The sequence below is a fragment of the Aegilops tauschii genome, chromosome 7 (genome assembly GCF_002575655.3).
Source record: "Aegilops tauschii subsp. strangulata cultivar AL8/78 chromosome 7, Aet v6.0, whole genome shotgun sequence".
Classification (NCBI taxonomy): domain Eukaryota; kingdom Viridiplantae; phylum Streptophyta; class Magnoliopsida; order Poales; family Poaceae; genus Aegilops; species Aegilops tauschii.
The window spans coordinates 215,526,810-215,546,461 of record NC_053041.3 but is presented as its reverse complement, the minus strand read 5'-3'; the positions used below and the strand labels follow the sequence as shown (position 1 = coordinate 215,546,461).

General features: G+C 44.5%; 2 protein-coding genes and 1 long non-coding RNA gene across 11 annotated transcripts; all 3 read left to right on the top strand.

The window, feature by feature from the left end:
- Positions 1–1,771: 1,771 nt before the first annotated feature.
- On the top strand, positions 1,772–10,881 carry LOC109745958 (uncharacterized). 9 transcript variants are annotated; one of them, XR_012190345.1, is made up of 11 exons: positions 1,772–2,220; positions 2,311–2,439; positions 3,441–3,508; positions 4,810–5,034; positions 5,127–5,220; positions 6,884–7,023; positions 7,572–7,631; positions 7,724–7,809; positions 8,340–8,358; positions 8,945–9,174; positions 10,408–10,881. XR_012190345.1 is itself a non-coding variant. In XM_073505956.1 (11 exons), the coding sequence occupies exons 4-10, from the start codon at positions 4,860–4,862 to the stop codon at positions 9,086–9,088; spliced, it is 498 nt and encodes a 165-aa protein (XP_073362057.1). In that variant the 5' UTR covers positions 1,772–2,220; positions 2,311–2,439; positions 3,441–3,508; positions 4,810–4,859; the 3' UTR covers positions 9,089–9,174; positions 10,408–10,881. The 9 variants fall into 9 exon arrangements, 6 of the variants coding, with proteins under 6 accessions (XP_073362057.1, XP_040251333.1, XP_073362056.1 ...); XM_073505956.1 differs by lacking the exon at positions 5,127–5,220 and having other exon boundaries at positions 4,810–4,883; positions 5,010–5,034; XR_012190344.1 differs by having other exon boundaries at positions 1,785–2,237.
- A 1,121-nt stretch (positions 10,882–12,002) lies between these two features.
- On the top strand, positions 12,003–13,223 carry LOC120968525 (uncharacterized). Its single transcript, XR_005763065.2, has 2 exons — positions 12,003–12,204; positions 12,331–13,223. It is a non-coding gene; the product is annotated as an uncharacterized lncRNA (long non-coding RNA).
- Positions 13,224–14,592: 1,369 nt separating this feature from the next.
- LOC141028092 (uncharacterized) lies at positions 14,593–19,352 on the top strand. Its single transcript, XM_073505957.1, has 6 exons — positions 14,593–14,652; positions 15,709–16,599; positions 16,769–16,977; positions 17,009–17,310; positions 17,528–18,036; positions 18,921–19,352. The coding sequence occupies exons 1-6, from the start codon at positions 14,593–14,595 to the stop codon at positions 19,113–19,115; spliced, it is 2,166 nt and encodes a 721-aa protein (XP_073362058.1). The 3' UTR covers positions 19,116–19,352.
- The last annotated feature ends 300 nt before the right edge of the window (positions 19,353–19,652 follow it).

Below are 19,652 nucleotides of genomic sequence, written 5' to 3'. Positions count from 1 at the left end.
ATCAACCTCTCCTTCCCCTTGCTGGATCAAGAAGGAGGAGACGTCGCTGCACCGTACGTGTGTTGAACGCGGAGGTGCCGTCCGTTCGGCACTCGGTCATCGGTGATTTGAATCACGGCGAGTACGACTCCGTCAACCTCGTTCATTGGAACGCTTCCGCTCGCGATCTACAAGGGTATGTAGATGCACTCCTTTCCCCTCGTTGCTAGTATACTCCATAGATGGATCTTGGTGAGCGTAGGAAAATTTTAAAATTCTGCTACGATCCCCAACACATATTTCTCCTGCTCATTACTCCCACCATGTGTTTCCACCACATCTCAAGGTTATAGGTTGGGTAAACATTTAATTTTATTTGCAAAATTCAACATGTGATAATAATATTACATTGTTTCCGATTTGAAATGAGACGACGACACCTATCAATAACACGCACTATATTGTGTCAATACTTAGGGGTCGTGTGGTGGGCGGCGTGCATGAGGCCATCCAAAAGTATTCAGGCCTCTTCCAATGCATTGGTGCTAAGGTGGGGTGCTAAATGCATTAAAGAGCTTAGCAACCACTCTCCCCAATGCATTGGTGCTTAACATTTGTAGCTAAGCCTTCCTTATTTAATGTTTTAACATCAAAACACCTTCATGCATTGATCAAATGGTGCTAAGGTGAGTACTCATTTTGCATAGGTCCACGCACTTAGAGGGTGCTTGGATACGTTTTAGTCTCATGACTAAAAGTAGTGGGACTAAAACTTGCTAGCCTCATCCATGCTTGGATCCAAATACTAAAGAGACTAAAATCAAGTTAATGAGCATTTATTATCCTCCAAACCCTCCAATCCAGAACTCGTCTGTGTTAAAGGAGAGGAGTTAAATGAGGAGAGAGAGGACTAATCCACATTTTAGTAGGGGTACCCCTGACTAAAAAATTATAGTCTCAAAACTAGTTTTAGCCCCTCTTTAGTCAGGGGTGCTTGGAACTTTAGCCTCTTAAAGCGACTATTTTTAGTCAGACTAAAATAAGTCCCTTGGATCCAAGCACCCTCTTAGTATCGTTTTCTTCTGGGGTCACCATAATACTCTCTCATATTTAATTGCTCTGCCACATCATTTTTTTTGCCTATGTGGCACCCTTAGCACCGGTACACCTTGGAGCACTGAAAATGACCTCTTACTGTGGGCATGCTTCGGTTGATGCACATGTTCGATATGTACTCCCTCCGGTCCTTTTTAGTTCGCATATAAGATTTGTCTGAAGTCAAACATCGTAAACTTTGACCAAGTTTATAGAAAATTTTACGAACATTCAGAATGTGAAATCAACAACATTAGGTGTGTGATGACTTTGGTTTTCATATTGTATAAATTTAGCATTGTTCGTAGATGTTAATATTTTTTTATATAAATATGGTCAAACTTTACGAAGTTTGACTTCAGAGAATTCTTATATGCAAAGTAAAAAAACCGGACGGAGTATTAATTGAGTGCCTCGGTCAGCTTGCTCTCTTTTATCGGATGCGAGCGTGCGATTAGGATCGATTCACGAGGCGTGAGAGACGATGATCGACCAATGGAAGAGCAGCACTCAATGCCCTGGGAAACAGCACTTTCCGGGCTCTCCGGGCTGAAATTAATCTCTCAATCCTAGTCGCAGGAGTATGAGTTTGCCACTGCCGTTGGATGTGGTCGGGTGGTTGGGATTCGCCGGAGAGAGGATCGATCCGTGTGTGATGTCCATTCACCAATCACACTCACCAATCAGAAAGAATCACGACGCTCCTCACCGAAACGAAAACAGTCCTCCTTTTTCTTAGAGAAAAAAAAGAAAGGGAAACGAAACCAGTCCCACCCAACCCCAGCCCCCCGTCTCCCTCGGTCAGACCTCGCCGCCGGCCATGACCTTAGCTGCCGCACCCACCCTCTCACCCCCCCCCCCCCCCCCCCCCTCATCACAAGACATGAGGGAGGGACGGAGGGAGGGAGGGAGGGAGGGACGGTGATCGACCGAGGAGGTCAGGCGACGGCCATGGCACGTCCAGATGCGCCAGCGACTTCGTCGTCGAGCTGCGCCGCGCCGACCGGGAGAGTAGGAGTGAGGGGGACGGCCGCCTTCTCTCTCCGAACGCCGTGGCCCGCCTCCTCCTCTGCTCGAGCTGCAGCCAGCGACCACGGCACCTGACCCCACCTCTGTCTCCTTCTCCACAACCACCAGCCATGGAAGGTCTCTTCTTCGTCAAGGTCCCTCTTCTCCTCCCTCCCACTCTTGGTTTCGATTTGGTCTCTCCCTGATGCGTTTTCCTCACGCGCGCAGACCACCGTGTGCATCTTCCCGGCACGCCGCTCAATGTGCATCTTCACGGCGCGCCGCTGCTCTGACGCCATGGAGCGCCCCCAATCTCCCTCTCTCTCATGCTCTGGCTGTCAAGGCCGTCCAGCCGTGGTGAGTTTTATTCCTCACAAATTTGATGCCCAGTTTGCTTCTATACTTCACCAAGCGTGAGAAAACTGAAACTTTGTTCAGAGATGTCCATGTCACAGGGATTCGATCAATTATTGTGGCTATGTGACAATGCTAAAATGGATAGTAGAGGCCATGCACCTCGTAGGACTTAATCTGTGCCCTTCACATGCAGCGTCACGGGCTGTCAACTGTACCGTTCCTTAATTAAACTAGGAGTAATTCCTATTCTGACACTAGGGTGTCACGGACGGAATTTAATCCATATTCTTCTTCCCAAATTCGAGACTTTAAGCGCCAACTGGTGTATGTGATGAATATTAGAAGACAATGGTGCTTAGATTATCGATAGTTCTTATGAAATTATTCACAGATAATCACTGATGCTTGTGCCCATGATTTTGAACATGGATACTTTTTCATCAACCAAAAATGTTGCTCAGATTATGCTATTACATCAGAATGGATTCATTAATTAACAATTTTTCACTAGATCAAAACTAATTTATCTTTGACAGTTCTTGGTTCGAATGCTAATAGATGATATTTGCATTGCTTAAGATATGGGACAGATCGTTCACAAATTTCCAAGGTCCTGCTTAGGCCAAATCGACCCATTGGCTTGGTTCAATTTACGTAGACCTCTTCATGCCCAAGATGAGAAAATCTTGCGGTCAAAACTGTTTGATGCCACAATTGGCGTCATTTTCTTACCATCATATTATATGTGCCGCTGAACATTCAACCTTTAATCTTTGCTTCTGTAAAACAAGGCTTTCTTCTGTTGTGCATGGAGTGTTTGCTTGCACTTGCTTGCTGTGCTGCAAAAGCAGCTCATTCATCACCGCTGATTTGACATGTGCAATCAATGTGCACAGCCTGCATTTAAATTCCAGCCTGATTAGCTTTTATTTGAAGCCATTTAGATCAAGCCATCTTGGTTTGCTGCGTTTTTGCCTAACTAGCCTTTTATTCTTCTTCAGGTTTTCAAGGGGTTTTGTTTAGGACAGCCACGAAGCACAAAGAACAAACATGCTATTTAAGCAAGAGGGTAATGATCCTGATGATACTCTTGTCATTTTGTTAAATGAAATATGTGTCCTGTCAATGATTGCTGGATGCCAGCTAGTCCTACTGGTTAGTATAGCTATTAGCTAATTCTTTGTGTGTTTTCACAACATTCAGGCATTCTTTAGTCCTGCCAAAACAAGGTTTTGATGTTTCCTTCACACAAAATATTCATATCTGGTCCTATATGATGCGTGTGTGCATGATGGGTAGCCATGTACTACTTTACTAGCTAGCTAATAAGCTTGTTTTGCTACCGAATGATTGAATGGTGTCTCAGTTTGTACCTCATCTAGCTCACCGCCTAAAATTGCCGCTGTTTGGTTAGTACGCCCCTTCTTGGTGGGCTAAACATATTCGTTTGTTTGATTTGGAGCAACAGGTGCTCTCCATCGACGACCGGGACCACACACCTAAGCTGTTGATTGCCTCATTTCATTCTTCTTCTCCATATATTTTCATTTGATTGCCTGTTACATCTCTGCTTAAATACTCAGAAAGCTACTGTCCACATTTTGTTCAGTTGACTGACTAGTTATCTCTTCTTTGTTTAAATTGTTTCTGGTGAGAAACATATATTGCAATTCATGTCTTATATTCTCCTTCAACTTGACACACAGGTTGCATTGACTATATTTGTTTTTGTTCTGTACAATTGTCATGTTCCGTACAATTGTCATGTGATCTTGCATTCCATTTTCTGGTTTGCATTCCATTTAATTTGGTTGCAGTTTACTTTGTACATACATAAATACATGCTTGGTTTCAGAGAGAGAGAGAGAAAGGTACACACACACACGGATGGTTCAGGCCCTGTTTTTTTATCTCAGCTTTAACAAATTCATCAACTGAGCTTGCATGCAACTAGTTTTTGCCATGGTATTGGGTTGGTCCTGCTTAGGCCAAATTCATCCATTGGCTTGGTTCAATTTGCATAGAGCTCTCCATGCCCAAGATGAGTAAATCTTGTTGCCAATCTGTTTGATGCCGCAATTGCCCTCATTTTCTTACCATCATATTATATGAGCCGTTGAACATTCAACCTTTAATCTTTGCTTGTATAAAACCGGGCTTCCTTCTGTTCCAAATTGAGTGTTTCCTTGCATTTGCTTGCTGTGCTGCAAAAGCAGCTCATTCATTCATTGCTGATTTGACATGTGCAACAAATGTGCACAGGCTGCATTTAGATTCCAGCCTAACTACTAGCTTTTAGTTGAAGCCTTTTAGACCAAGCCATCTTGGTTTGCTGCGTTTTCGCCTAACTAGCTTTTTATTCTTCTTCAGGTTTTCGTGGGGTTTTTGTTTAGGACAGCCATGGAGCAGAAACAACAAACATGTTACTTCAGCAAGAGGGAGAGTAATGATCCTGATGATACTCTTACCATTTTGTTACCAAAATGTGTGTCCTGTCAGTGCTTGCTGGATGCTGCCTAGTCCTACTGGGTACTATAGCTAATTCTTTGCGTATCTTCACAACTTTCAAGAGCTCTTTAGTCCTGCAAAAACAAGGTTTTGATGTTTCCCTTACACAAAATATTCATATTGGTCCTGCATGATGCGTGTGCGCATGATGGATGGTCACGTACTACTGTACTTGCTAGGTAATAAGCTTGTTTTGCTACTGATTGAATGGCGTCTCAGTTTGTACCTCACCGAGCTCGCCGCCTAAAATTGCTACGGGATAGGCACTGTTTGGTTAGTGCTCCTATTCTTGGTGGTCTTATCCTAATTATTTGTTTGATTTGGGGCAGCAGGGGCTCTTCATCGACGACCAGGACCCCACGCCTGAGCAGTTGATTGCCCCATTTTATTAATCTTCTCCATATATCCAGTTGATTGCCTGCTACATATCCGCTTAAATACTCAGAATGCTACTGTCCATGTTTTGTTCAATTGGACTGACTAGATATCTCTTGTTAAAATCGTGGTCTTGATCTATGATACAGGGCAAAATTGTAGGAACTTCAGTTGGATTTATAATTGTTAAGACCCTATAGTGTAAATTAGACCTGGCCAATCAAGTGATCCCCTTGTATAGTGAGAATTCAGAATGCATTCAATAATCCAAAGTTTTGTATTTCCTGGATAACGAACATTAATGATCTCTAGCTCTGACATTCATTCATCTAGTTATTAAGCGCATAAAGGGTTTATTTTTGTTGACCTATAGTCTAGCTCACCATTGACTGTTTCCCGACTTGATGTTCATGTTCTTCGCCCCGTGGCGGGATCACAGTGGACAAACCGGATGTTGAAAAGGTGGCAACTTTCTATGGCAATAGTTTGCTACCTTGCAACCTAGGATTATGCTGGTTTCTTCTATGATTTATCAAATTTCACTGCCCTGTTATACTGCAGCTCTATTATCTTTGTAGTTGAACACCACTCCCAAAAATCAAGTGTTACCAATAATATCAAGAATAGTCAAAGTTTAACAGCACTAAGACATCCTAACACAAAGATTTGGAACTGTATTCTCTAGAATACCAACAAAGTCCATCTTGAAAAGAGTGAGCACAAAGGGCATGATTATGAACATAATCACACAATCTTTCCATGGTTATCATCACATATGGCGCAGCATGAAATTGGGATTCGACATCTAAAGGACACTCAAATTAGATCTGGAGTGCTCATCTAATGCACATACATACAGTTGCTGCTCTTGATGCAACTATTGTTTGGGTTGCTTCTGGAAATAAGAAAATCTACATTGCTTGGTTCTTTCTTAATCTTGTGCAACTGCATTTCCTGGTATTCCCTTTTTGGCATGCTTAGTGTTGTGTGGGTCCATGTTGCCATGTCGAACAGACTTTGATCCTTAAAAATTTATCGAGTTCCACTTTATTTCTTAGAAGTCACGGTCTCCATAAACCATAATAAGGCCTACTCCTTTTCATCTATTAGCAAACATAACTTTGTTTCAAACATGCTATGTTATCTGCATCGGTTCATGTATAAAAATAGTTTTCCTTCTGCATTCGTCGGCATGGACTGCTTCACATATAAGAACAATCAATCATACCTTTTGGTTGGTTGTGCAAGGAAAGAAGTCAATGAATGAGAAGTTATTCTCCTAATTTTCTCACCTACTATAATCCAAGGTCATGTTTTACTTGATTGGTCATCGCATCAACATTTCTTACTGCCCAATCTGTTTCTCAGATATGATTCAATTTTATGAAATCCAGTGTCTTTGCTTCAGTGATAGTTAAGTGACATGTCAATTTGTAGGCCCAACTTGTTGATGTGCCTGAGCACTTATATTTCTTTCATTGGTTCATCCATGCCTTGTTGACTTCCCTTTTATTTTCCTTTGTTTAATCCCTAACTTGCTGTTTTACCTTCTGTAATGCAGGTTGCACTAGACCTGCGGAGGGGTTTATCTGGTTCTTATGGTCTGCTGCATGCCTGGAGGTGTCTCTGGCACAGCTGTGCCTCTTGAGGCGACCTCCTCTACCGCGGTGGTTGTGTGCGGCATCAGCTACAACCTCTCCGGTGAGTTCTTCTCGGCTCAGTGTCCTATCTCTGGCTCCCTCTCTTCTGCTCTGAACTCATGGCCATCCAGCCATGGATGTACCATGCTCTGTTTCATGGCCATCGAACCATGGATGATCTAGGGTTAGAGTTTTGGTACCGTTTGAGCTTAATTAGCTCAATTGGCTACTGTTTAAGGTTAACGATCTACTGTTACATTCATATCTCATGCTTTGTTTGCCATTTCCTTTTTTCTAAGGCCCTGCTAGAGTGTGAAGAAGACCTTTATATCGGTGTATTAGTTTTACCAGTAAGCGTGCTCTGTTTTGTGTAAATAGTGTCATGGTGTGGTACTTGAAACCTTTAGTTTGGAGATGCAAGAGGATATTCTGATTGGAATCTTGCTGAAATGTTAGATAGCTTTAAAGGTGTGGAAGCAGACTGCCTTATGAACTTGTTCAGGCTATTTTTCCTTCAAGGAGACATTGCTGCCAGAATTGTGTGTATCTTGGTATTACCCATCGGTAGAGAAAAGAAGTTAGAATTGGCTAATTCATTGTGTATTTCAGGTACCAAATTGGCATCCGTTATGCTGGCATTGCACGCATGGCGTTGGCCCTCTCCTTGAAGTTCAGTGCTGTACCAATCGTCGTGCCAGTCTGGGTTTGAGATTCTGATATCGATGTGGAGCTGTGGGTTAAACTAAGGTTTATTTGGACAGAACCGTGCGTGGGGGAGCCGTGTCTTGGCATTTGTGTCACTTCCGAAGATAAAGTTAGAGCTGTCGCTGTTCCGGCTTTTTTATGGGTATGCAATTGCTTTATGCAACCTTACATTCCCCATTTGCAGCTTATTCCTTGATTTTTGTGGTCAATTAATTTTGGCTGGCACCTCTTAACTAGTTTCACTTACGAATGAAATTTAGGCGATATAGTTTGATAAGTTTGGACTATTCATGTACTTCTTAAGATTGGGGCGTGGGACATGTTAGACACAAGTGAACTGAAGATATTACCCCCTCTCTTCTGCACATAGCTAGGTCTAGCATTCATTCCCACTGGCATTGAGATGGTTGAAACAAAATGAGAGGATATGTAGTCTTTAGGACTGTAGATTTTCTAAGTCTTAATTTTGTGAGTTTCTGCATGCAGAACAATGTCAACATGTTACAGTTTCTTATACCAGCTATATTTCATTAGCTCTTGCTCATGCTCTGTTGGGAGATTGTGAGCCCATATACTTTTTCGTATCTCTTCGATTACTTGGCCAGCGATTACTTTGACTCTTTGCTAACAATGCACTATTTTTTGCATGTCCATGGCGCTTGCCTCCTCCAGCAATTCCTCTTCTGTCAATGTAAGCACTATCGTCTAAAATGTCTTTGCAGAATCATGGTTACATGCTGGGCTTGCTTTTTTTGTTTGTGGAAAATGACATGCTGATGTAGAACTCAGGTCCTCAGCCCACCTGCATATCCACTCTGACCCCCTCACGCCTAACCTCCATTGCTTTATTGAGTTATAGGAGGTTCAGTACCGATGAGCTTTGCATGTACTGGTGCACTTATTAGGTGATAGAACACTTGATATAAATTCGTTTGATCTATCAATATTACATTTTGTCCCAGCTTGCATTCAGCTAGTTACTCGATTTATTATCCTTATATGAATATTGAATAACAGATTAGTGAATCTGCAGTAGTCGTGGTTCATATTTCCAGAAGACAAGGTGTGTTTCAGATTAAGTGGTGAACATATTCTAATTGAAGTTGCGTTACATTGCATGTATCGTGCTTCAGAACAATTCTATAGTTATTGCCAGATTTTATTCCTTCAGGCTCAACTCTTTATCGTAGAAAGATATCATTTTTATATGCTTTGAGATAGAAAGGTCTCACCATTATCTAGTGACCTAACAAGTTACTTATGAATTCTGCTACCAGATTTCTCACGAAACTTCTAACGGAAGATCTGGCCGCGTCTCTCTGTCCGGCCCAAAAAGATTGTCCTTTGGCGGCTCCTCTTGGTCGCCTCCCGTGCTTAAACGCACGGATCCGCCTCCTGGATGGTGCTCCTGCGCCTGGTGATCATGGGGTGCATGCGCCTCCTTTGGTGGCTTCCTCCATCGCGTGACTGTGGCGGTTGTGCAGGGCATCAGCCACAAACTAATCTGGTGAGTTCCTCCTTTTCTCCTTCCTCTGCCTCCCTCGCTCCTTCCTGCTCTTAGCTCGTGGCCATCAAGCCACGGCTTATATCATGCTCCTATTCAAGGGCGTCGAGCCACTGCTGTTCTATGGTCAGGGTTTTGCTACTGTTTCTATTAGTTGGCTTGAATTGATATTGTTAAAGGTCAATTAACTTGTGCTAGGTGCTAATTGATGCTTGCTATGACCTCTGGTTATTGTATTTGCAGTCAGTCATCTCTTCGTGGTTAATTTTCTGTAATTGACACAGTGGGTTGTTTTACTGTAATAACTGTTCATTTCTATTTAGATATAGCATGTACTAGCTCTAGGTTTTAGTTTCTTTGCTTGCAGCAGCATGGCAAGTAGAGGCATTCGATTTGGTCGTCTCAGGGGCATGAATCGGCTTTTGGTGGTGCTTCTCAGTTTTGTTTGGAAGCAATTACTGAACTAGAGAGAATAACTTTCCTGGGGTTCTTTTATGATCTTTTCTTTGTAGGATAACACTAATTAGGGGGCGTGGTGTGTTTTTTGGATGAAAAAGGTGATACTAAGAGCTCCAATGATGTTTCCTGCACCCCCTGATACATTGCTTTGTAGAAGTAGTTGCGCACTATATTTCTTTCCTTACGAAGCTATGCCACCAGCCTCTGAAAGGTGATGCCATAGTGGCACCGCCAACACTTACTTGGGTGTATGTGACCATACATCTTCATTTTCGCTAGCTCAATGGTTGGGCATCTTGGTTTTCCCTCTCCTTTTTGGTTTTGAGCAAAGCATGCTATTGTTTGTTGCCATCTCCTAGTTGTAGTATAAGCCAACACTTGGTGTTGGATTGTCTAGTGTCTTTGGATCAGTCACTAGAAAACATTTTGTTTGTGAGGTTGATGCTTGCAGTACTTTTGTGGCAAAGCTATGCCACCACCAGCATGTCAAAGATGATGCCTGCCGGCACTTGGATTATGCGACTGTCCGTCGTTAGTTTTGCTAGCTTATGTACAACTGAAGGGTTGCTCTTGTTTTAAAGGGGTTTTGATCAAAGCATGATGATGTTGCTTTTGTCGTCTTCCTTATAATAGTATGAAACAACACTTTGTGTGAGATTTTCTAGTTTCTTTTTTTATCACTCACTGGAGAAGATTTAGTTTGTGAAGTTGCTGTGGCCACCGATTTTTTAACTTGTGTGTGGATTTGAAGCTCTGATTTGTTCCTATGGCTGTCAGGTTCCATGTCATGGAATGGATGGATGATGGTGAGCGACCACCAATGGATCTGGCCGAATACAATACGCCTTGCCGGTCTAGAGAGTCCTTGGAGATCTTGCGAGGAGGTGGCCCAATTGGTTGAAGGCAGGGGGGAACTCGCTTGACGTATCTCAGCAATCAACAGATAGAACTTGTGCTGTCTACACAGGTTGAAATACAAGGAGGCCTAGGCCAGCGAATCTTGAAGATAACAGATAGGCGTTTTCGTGTTTTTCTTTTCCGTCGGGGAGTTGTGAAAAAGTGGATGGAATGGTGATATATGTTGAAAGGTCTCGTCTCAGGGAGGGATTGCTACTGCTACATACATAGTGTTGTAAAATTTGGATTGTATTTTTGGTCAGTGCATGTCAAGAGATTGGACTGGTTGAATGAATCAAATGGTTAACTCTCCATGAATGAGGGAATGCACGAATGCCAGCTCGTTCATTCATTTACCGAGTATTTATTTATATGATAAAAAGTGGTGCCTGAAAATAATATATAGATACCTATCTATCTGTCTGTCTGTCTATCTAGTACGTTGATGTGGAAAGCAACTGTGTGATGATTATTGGAAAACAACTGCTTGCTTGCATTCAGATTTACCATTAGACTTGAAAAAGGGACTGGAGTGGTGTTTGTATGTAAGCAGAGGATTATTTGGCTGGCAGTTCTTTTCCTCCTTTGACAATCATGGATGGATGGGTCTTGTTCTTGTCCTCCTTTTTTATGCGGGGTTTGTTCTTGTCCTCCTTGACAAACGAACATGGATGGATGCTAGTTTTAGTGTCGAAACTGTCTTCGTCGCTCGCTTGTGAGGTTTGAGCTTGTCCTCGGGTTGGTTTTCTTCGTCGCTCGCTTGTGAGGTTTGAGCTTGTCCTCGGGTTGGTTCTGGATCCTTTTCTCTCTTTTGTTATTTTTTGCATGAAGATTATGTGACAAGCAAGTTGAAGATAATCAATCTGTAGTGCGTGTTAATGAATAATTATGTTCAAATTACTACTTCGAATTGATGGGGACAAGCTCAAACCTCACGAGTCATGATGATGGCTCAGCTCGATCATGTGATCATTCGAATTGAATCTGTGTAGGTACGTAGCATCTTTCTGTTATACTCCTATGCATACTCTTCATGTTATACTCAGCTCGACCATGCGTTCAAATACGCAAGTTTGTTAGGAGATGCAAGGGCGGAGAGGATTAGGGAATAACACAAGATTTGACGTGATTCATTGACAATAGTTATTAATTAATTAATAAGGCAGGAATAAATGAAAACTACATACCTACTACTTGCGTTATTTAAGGAAGGGAGCACGTATTAGTTAAGAAACACAACTTCCCAAACCAACCAACGCAGACCCCTAGGAAGTATATCGCTCCCGCCTCCTCCTCTTCCTCCATTACTCCCTCCATCCTGTTCCATCCATTGGTGGCCGCCTCCTCACGCGGATCACCCTCTCATCCGACGTCTCTCCGCGTCCCTGCCCACTCTCTGCCTACACCATCTTCTCATCTCACACTATATATGTCCAGCCCGCCTTTTTCTCTCGCGCCACACGGTTCTCCCCTTCTATGTGTCGATCGACTAAGCGCCAACCACCAACTCCTCCTTTCTCCTCGAGGCAGCACAAAACAAGTACATCAAGCTGCCGGCTAGCCGATGCGGTGTCCGGCAATCACATGATGTTGAGAGATGCTCCGTTGGTGAGCGAGCGACACCATGATCTTGTCTACTCGAGTGGCCACGCTCTTTGACTCCTCGGCCATACTCAGGTTGGTTGGTTTGGTCCCTCCTCCCCTGCTCTCTCTCTCTCTCTCTCTCTCTCTCTCTCTCTCTCTCCCTTGGCATGTTACCACTCTGTCGAGTCGATGAATTTTCTTTTGAACCTTGTGATGCAGATGCGAGAGGATGATGGGCCAGCCGACAGGTGTTTGTTTCTGAAGATTCAGACGAGCCAATGCAAGCAAAGGTTAGCAGAAAAATAATGTATGCATTATCATGCAGTGGTTCAGTGCTTCCTTGCATTGGTAAATAGGCTTTCCTGTACTTGCTACCCAATGTTCTTATTTGATCTAGTTTTTCTATCCCGGCACTCATGCTTCTAGCCGAAACTACATCTCGGCTTGTACTCCTATTAGAATGCGACCACGGGTGGGTCTTGTGCGTTTCCTCGGGTGGAAATACTAATGATGTTGTGCGCGGGTGGGGCTTGTGCGTTTCCTCGGGGAGTATATAATTTGTTGTTGTTGTTGTTGTTGATTTTTCTCCTGTTAAATTGATAGCTCTTTGAATCCTTAGCTCATCTGTTCATTTATGTCTAAGGAAAGTTGTGATGTGAGTCTACAATGGTTGTACATGTTAAGTTATGCCACCAAATGCTTGTGCGTGTAGCAGGGGTTTAAAGAGTTTAAATAGGGTTAGCCGTGTGCTGATCGTGAAGTGTGAAGAGTTGTATCTTTTATTAAAAATATGGCCGCAGAACAATGTTGGGCGTTCCAGATAATGGGACATGAGGAAGTTTGGATGATTCTACCTATGTGTTGTGTAGAACTTTCCCTCTTTTTGTTGTGCTTTAAAAGTAGTGTTAACCGGTGTGTATTAAGTACTACAGAGATGGTGTATGTGGAACGTAGAAGCCTCCTTGCAGATGTACTGAGAAAGATTGGTGGAACATGACCCTTTTTTGGAGTAGTTGAACATGACCTTTTTTGGGGAGTAATAGTCTTGGTGAAGGGAAGTGTACCGCTCGATGCTACATTTGTAGTGTTCAAAGTACTTGTGCTGAGTCATAGCGTGGCTAGTCTAAGGGAAGAGATATTAATCATATTTATCTGTGTTATATCTCGTGACGAATGCAGAGAGGAGACCACTGCAGGGGAGGTGATTTGGCCGCTCCGTAAAATTGTCAATTTTGCAATAGGTGTAAATAACACAGAGATGCGCTTCTGTTATTTGGAATACAATGAAGAGCATAGTAATAAAGTGCGAAATGGAAGGGTAGAAGGACACATGGAAATGATGTCCAGAAGGTCGAAGGGGACGACTTTGATGTGAGCTCTCTTAGCCTTAACATGTTTTCTTGTGTGCAAATAAGCATGTCTTTGTTGCAGTTTTCTTCTTCTCAAAGAGTAACTTAGTTGTAAAAATGTAAATGGCTGAAATGTGGTGTTTAATTGAGGTTGCTCCTATTGTTGAGCGTGGCTGACTATTTTTAGTGGCAATATAGCTAAAATAGTAAAACCTTGAACATGTAATACTTTTTTAGAACAGATTTAAGGAAGTAAATGGAGTGATGCAAATGTAGAACTTTGTTGCATGGGCCATGCATAGATCATAAGAGATATATCGTTAATTTGTGTTACATAATGCTTTGCTACAAAGGGCATATATAACCTTATTTCCTGTAATCAACTAACACATTTATAATAAATTTTAGACAATAAAACCAGCCAAATTATTTTTAGCCATTTGATTGTAACCAATGAATTTGTGTGTGTTTGATTAATGTTTTCAGTCAAGAGTTGTCTTGCCCTTATCCTAATTAACCATATTGATCTCATGTCGTCGTCATGTCATGTCACTGAGGGCTATAAAATTTCCTCTAAATTGGATTTCGTTTGAAGAAAATGTTGTCTTCTCGGCGGCAATTGGATTTTGTGATTTAGATTGCTTTTTTTCTTTTCTTGATCATTTTACCAAAACGAGTAAGTAGGTTTGTGCAGTCATATCATTTTATTTTCTACCTCATTAGAGTCTAAGACACTGTTGGAAGGCAACTAGCAGGCATGATGGTTGATTCATGATGCAATTTTTTCCCACTAATTGTTGATGCTGGTCTCCGTGGGAGAGGTGTTGTCTTAAATGAGAATTTCATGGTTGTGGATGCATTTATTCCCACGCGTTATTCTGCCGAAATTTTTGGTGAAAATTCCCACGACAGTGTCTGAAATTTTCAAATATTTCAGACAAGTAATTTCATAATTTTTGTCATCAATTGTTGTGTCTCTAGGGTGCCCCCTTCCCCCGTATATAAAGGAGCAAGGGGGGAGGTGCGGCCGGCCAGGAGGAGGCGCGCCAGGAGGAGTCCTACTCCCATCGGGAGTAGGACTCCCTCCCTTCCTTGTTGGACTAGGAGAGGAGAGGGAAGGAGAGAGGGGGAAATGAAAGGGGGGGGGGGCGCCGCCCCCCTCCTTGTCCAATTCGGACTGGGGGGGAGGGGCGTGCGGCTGCCCCTTGGCCTCCTCTCCTCTTCCACCAATTGGGCCCATGAGGCCCAATAGCCTCCGGGGGGGTTCCGGTAACCCCCCGGTACTCCGGTATATATCTGATAACCCTCGGAACCATTCCGGTGTCCGACCAATATATCAATCTTCATGTCTTGACCATTTCGAGACTCCTCGTCATGTCCGTGATCACATTCGGGACTCCGAACAACCTTCGGTACATCAAAACATATAAAATCATAATATAACTGTCATCGAAACGTTAAGCGTGCTGACCCTACGGGTTCGAGAACTATGTAGACATGACCGAGACACGTCTCCGGTCAATAACCAATACCGGAACCTGGATGCTCATATTGGCTCCCACATATTCTACGAAGATCTTTATCGGTCATACCGCATAACAACATACGTTGTTCCCTTTGTCATCGGTATGTTACTTGCCCGAGATCGATCGTCGGCATCTCAATACCTAGTTCAATCTCGTTACCGGCAAGTCTCTTTACTCGTTCCGTAATACATCATCTCACAACTAACTCATTAGTTGCAATGCTTGCAAGGCTTAAGTGATGTGCATTATCGAGAGGGCCCAGAGATACCTCTCTGACAATCGGAGTGACAAATCCTAATCTCGAAATACGCCAACCCAACAAGTACCTTTGGAGACACCTGTAGAGCACCTTTATAATCACCCAGTTACGTTATGAAGTTTGGTAGCACACAAAGTGTTCCTCCGGTAAACGGGAGTTGCATAATCTCATAGTCATAGGAACATGTATAAATCATGAAGAAAGTAATAGCAACATACTAAACGATCGAGTGCTAAGCTAACGGAATGGGTCAAGTCAATCACATCATTCTCCTAATGATGTGATCCCGTTAATCAAATGACAACTCATGTCTATGGCTAGGAAACATAACCATTTTTGATCAACGAGCTAGTCAAGTAGAGGCATACTAGTGACACTCTATTTGTCTATGTATTCACATAAATATTATGTTTCCGGTTAATACCATTCTAGCATGAATAATAAATATTTATCATGATATAAGGAAATAAATAATAACTTTATTATTGCCTCTACGGCATATTTCCTTCACTTCCACCTTAAGGCGAAAATCGGCGAGCTCGGCCTCCCGCGCGACGCCACTTTGCACTTAACCAGATATCCCGACGCATGGAGCCTCACATCTCAGATTGCCGCGGCGGCAACAACCGACGCGGACATCTCTAACGGAACTGCCGAGTTGTTCAAGAGGTTCATACACGACGGCGAAGTCCAAATTGATCCACTGGCGCGGCATCTCGGTGTCCCCAACTGCTCACCGTGGACCGACTTTGAGCATGTCACCAAGATGCTTTACACCAGGGACATCGTCCTGCTCGTCAAGAAGTTCCTCGCCGGCGCCAAAGCCACCAACGAGAGACAAGCAGGGACGGTCGTGGAGTACCTCGACGTCCTCCTGCGCAGCGGTGTCATCGGGGTTCTGGTCCGCCTCTACTCCACCGGCTCTATGTCGCATCACTTAAGAGCCAATTCGGCGATCATCTGCCTCCTGTATCCGGAGATAAGCGGCATACTCCCTCGCCTTGAGGTGTGCTTTCTCCCACTCTTGTTGGAGTTCTGTCGGTTGATACCCGCCGCCTCCGGCAAAGGCAGAAGCGACCCGCTCTACGAGAAGTGTAGGCACAGGCTGGCGGCAGTGCTCTCTTTGTTCGAGCGGACGCCGTCGCCACGCATGCCGAAGATGCCTCAAGAGTGGTTGATCGAGCAGTTAATACCAATTGCCAAAGACGTGACAGACGTGATCATTCACTACATGGCAGCAGGGTGGGCGGCCCCGGATGATAAGCTCTTTGTGTTCAGAGTATTCTTTGCACTGATGTGCTACTTCCGGCGCCGAGAGGTTTACGCACAGCGCACGGATGGTCCTGTGGGAGCGGTGATGTCCCGGACGGCGATGTCCCTGCTGATTTCGGTCGATGCATTCATGAGGAGGTTGGAGGGAGCCTCGCCGTCGAGCGAGCGGAGGTCAAGTTTGGCGACCAAAGGAGCAACACCAGCAGGACGCGACTCACAACTTCTTGCCGGGTTTGGCGACCTTGGAGCAGCACCAGCAGGATACGGTTGACGGCATCTGGGTGGTGCTAGGCGAACTAGATATGTGGTCCGTGACGGACCGCCACTTGGCCGGCGCCATCCGGGCCACCTGCACGGCGCACGCGGCGTGCCTGAATGCGCTCGTGCTCGGCACCAGCGCCGACAGGAGCCGGTGCAAGGACATCGGCCGGATTGTCGTCAAGCACAAGGACCTCCTCGGGTTCGACCGACATGCGGATGCATTTCGCCAGAGCGATGCCGCCAGAAATGGACGCAACGTCGTCAGCGTTCATCCTGTTTGACGATGAGCCTCATGCGCTCGAGATGCTCATTGATCGGTCGCAGCTGGTGCCCGACTCCTTCAGATATGTCTCCGAGGCGGTGAGCCATATGCTCCATGGTCGCCTGTTCGTGGTGTTCCAGGACGAGGAGGCCATTGGCGAGGGGGTAGCAAGGGAGTGGATCTCCTTGGTGTGCCGTGCGCTGTTCGACCCGCGACATGGCCTCTTCTCGTCCTGTCCGCGTGACCGGCGAAGGTTCTTCCTGAATCGAGGTGACAACATCCTGTTTACTTTTCTTTACTTCCTTCATTATCTAGAAAATAGTACATTCAAAATCATGTTCACATCAAATCAAATGCCATTTTTCATGACTAATGTATTCAATCGTTCATTTCGACTGGAAGCAGCATCTGGAGCGGATCCACTGCAGCTGAAGTACTACGATTTTGCGGACGGATGATCGGACTGGCCCTGATGCACAACGTCCAGTGGGGGTTCGGTTTGACCGGACCCTCTTCTTTCAGCTAGCCGGGAGGCCTCTCACCCTGGACGACGTTGCAAACGCAGACCCAAGTACGCATGCAAGCTGCAAGAAAATCCTAGAGATGGATCCTGATCTCGTCGATTCAGACGTGCTGGGTCTCACATTTGCGAGGGAAGTTGGGGTATTTGGCTCAGGGGAGGTCATTGAGCTCCTTCCGGGAGGGAGAGATATCGCTGTCGATAGCAAGAACAGAGGCCAGTACATCGATCTGCTGATCCAAAGTCTCTTCATGGCCAGCACCAAAGATCAACTAACTCATTTCGCTAAGGGATTTTCCTACATGCTCGTAAAGCCGGAATTGCGGAAACATTTCTTCCTGAGCTTGCATTTGGAAGATCTTGACAGTATGCTGGGCGGGCGCATCGGCAACATTGATGTGCAGGAATGGAAAGAATATACCAGATATGATGGGGGGTACACCCAACAAGATGATCAGATCAACTGGTTCTGGGAGGTATATGATCTCTCCAATCTCAGTTTATTCGTTGCTCTAGATTTTACTACCATGTTCTAGTGCAAATTTTATACTAATTGAAATCCTCATATTCTAGGTCGCATGAGAATAGTTCTTTTTTACATCATACCAAGTTGTAATAAATTTTAATAGTTTATCTGGACATAGTCACGTGAAAACGAAATTTGGGTCATTCCATTTCTGTTGGGAAGGAAGCAGGAGGCATGCGAAGCATCGAGACCACCAGGGACAGGTTTCATCTTGTCTATATTAGGGGGTATCGGGGGTGCAGGTTTGTTAAGGAAGCAGCAACCTCGGTGCCTATCTTAAGGGTCTGGGGGATACAGGTTCTTCGGGGAAGCAGCAGCCTCAGTGTGTATCTTAGGGGCGCGGTTGCGGGTTCGCCTAGAAATTTTAGGTGGTTCGTAGGATTAGAGGAACGACCGAGGGTTGTGGCAAGCCCGACAGTGGGAGGAGGTCGAGGGGAGGGTGGGCAAGCCAAGCAATCCCTGGAGCACCGCTGGAGGAGGCATGCAATTAGGCCTGAGATGGATCGGCGGCGGTAAGAGGAAGAAGAGAAACATTGCGTACCGGTTCAAGGTTGAAGATGAAGTACTGTCTGTTGAATCTTTAACCAACAGTTGAGATAATAGGGGTGAAATCGACTGACTCTTTGCTAATTTTCAAGCCGCTAGCGCCTAGCTGCTCCCAAAATTTTAAAATGTGCAACTACTTTATTTTTGTTCGGATACACTTCCCAATAAGAAACTTAGTTTTTCTTGGATATGTTTTTTCTCAGATAAGGCAAGATTTCACTTACTCTTAAATCTGCATATTATGTTCTTTGCAACTAGTAATAGCCACCTCCTATTTTTATCTCACAGGCCGTGAAGAGCATGATGGTTGAAGAGCACAGACGATTGCTCTTCTTCTGGACCTCTGTCGAATATTTGCCATTTGATGGTTTCCGCGGGCTAGACCTAGGTAGTGGTCTAGTCATATCTAAAGCATCATCGAAGACCTCGGAGCATCTCCCTTCATCGTCCACCTGCATTTACCGACTGAACCTGCCAGTGTAAACCTCCTTCGCCATGACGTTGAGCCGGCTACAGAAGATCACCCAGGAGCATGTGAGCAACAGCTTTGGTGAGATATGATCTTCGGTGCTGATCTTATCAGTGAAAGAATTCAAAAGGTGTTCACATGTATTTTCACACTAAATTAAGAGTGAATTTTAGTTTTCCCCCTAATTTGACCGTTGTGACATTAAGCATCCCTTTAGTATAATTTCATTTGTTATACTTCATTTAGGAAAAGTGTGTCAGTTTTACCCCCTTCTACTTTTGTGAGCATTCGAAACGAGAGTTCCCGGCTCTCAGGTCCATGTGGCACGCGTCAAATGGCCGGTTTTCACAACGGGTGTAACTTGAGACGCGCCTATAGCTTTTTCTTTCCCCTCTCGCAAGACGACTAGGGAGAGCATTCCTCCCCTTGGTCTTCGCCGGCGAACCGTGGATTCGTCTCCCCTCCGCATGCCACTCTGTCGGTCGATGGCGGAGAGAATATTCCTAGTGCCACGGCTTAGATAGGTAGGGTTTTAGGTGGCGCTCGAGCGG

Excerpts from the sequence above, each read along its gene's own strand:
- LOC109745958 (XM_040395399.3), top strand. The coding sequence starts at position 2,409 with ATGCTCTGGCTGTCAAGGCCGTCCAGCCGTG. Across the intron at positions 2,440-3,440 it reads GTCAAGGCCGTCCAGCCGTG|GTTTTCAAGGGGTTTTGTTT; the intron begins GTGAGTTTTATT and ends ATTCTTCTTCAG. Across the intron at positions 3,509-4,809 it reads CATGCTATTTAAGCAAGAGG|GTTTTCGTGGGGTTTTTGTT; the intron begins GTAATGATCCTG and ends ATTCTTCTTCAG.
- LOC141028092 (XM_073505957.1), top strand. The coding sequence starts at position 14,593 with ATGAAAGGGGGGGGGGGCGCCGCCCCCCTCCTTGTCCAATTCGGACTG. Across the intron at positions 17,311-17,527 it reads AAGGTTCTTCCTGAATCGAG|TGGGGGTTCGGTTTGACCGG; the intron begins GTGACAACATCC and ends CACAACGTCCAG. Across the intron at positions 18,037-18,920 it reads AGATCAACTGGTTCTGGGAG|GCCGTGAAGAGCATGATGGT; the intron begins GTATATGATCTC and ends TTTATCTCACAG.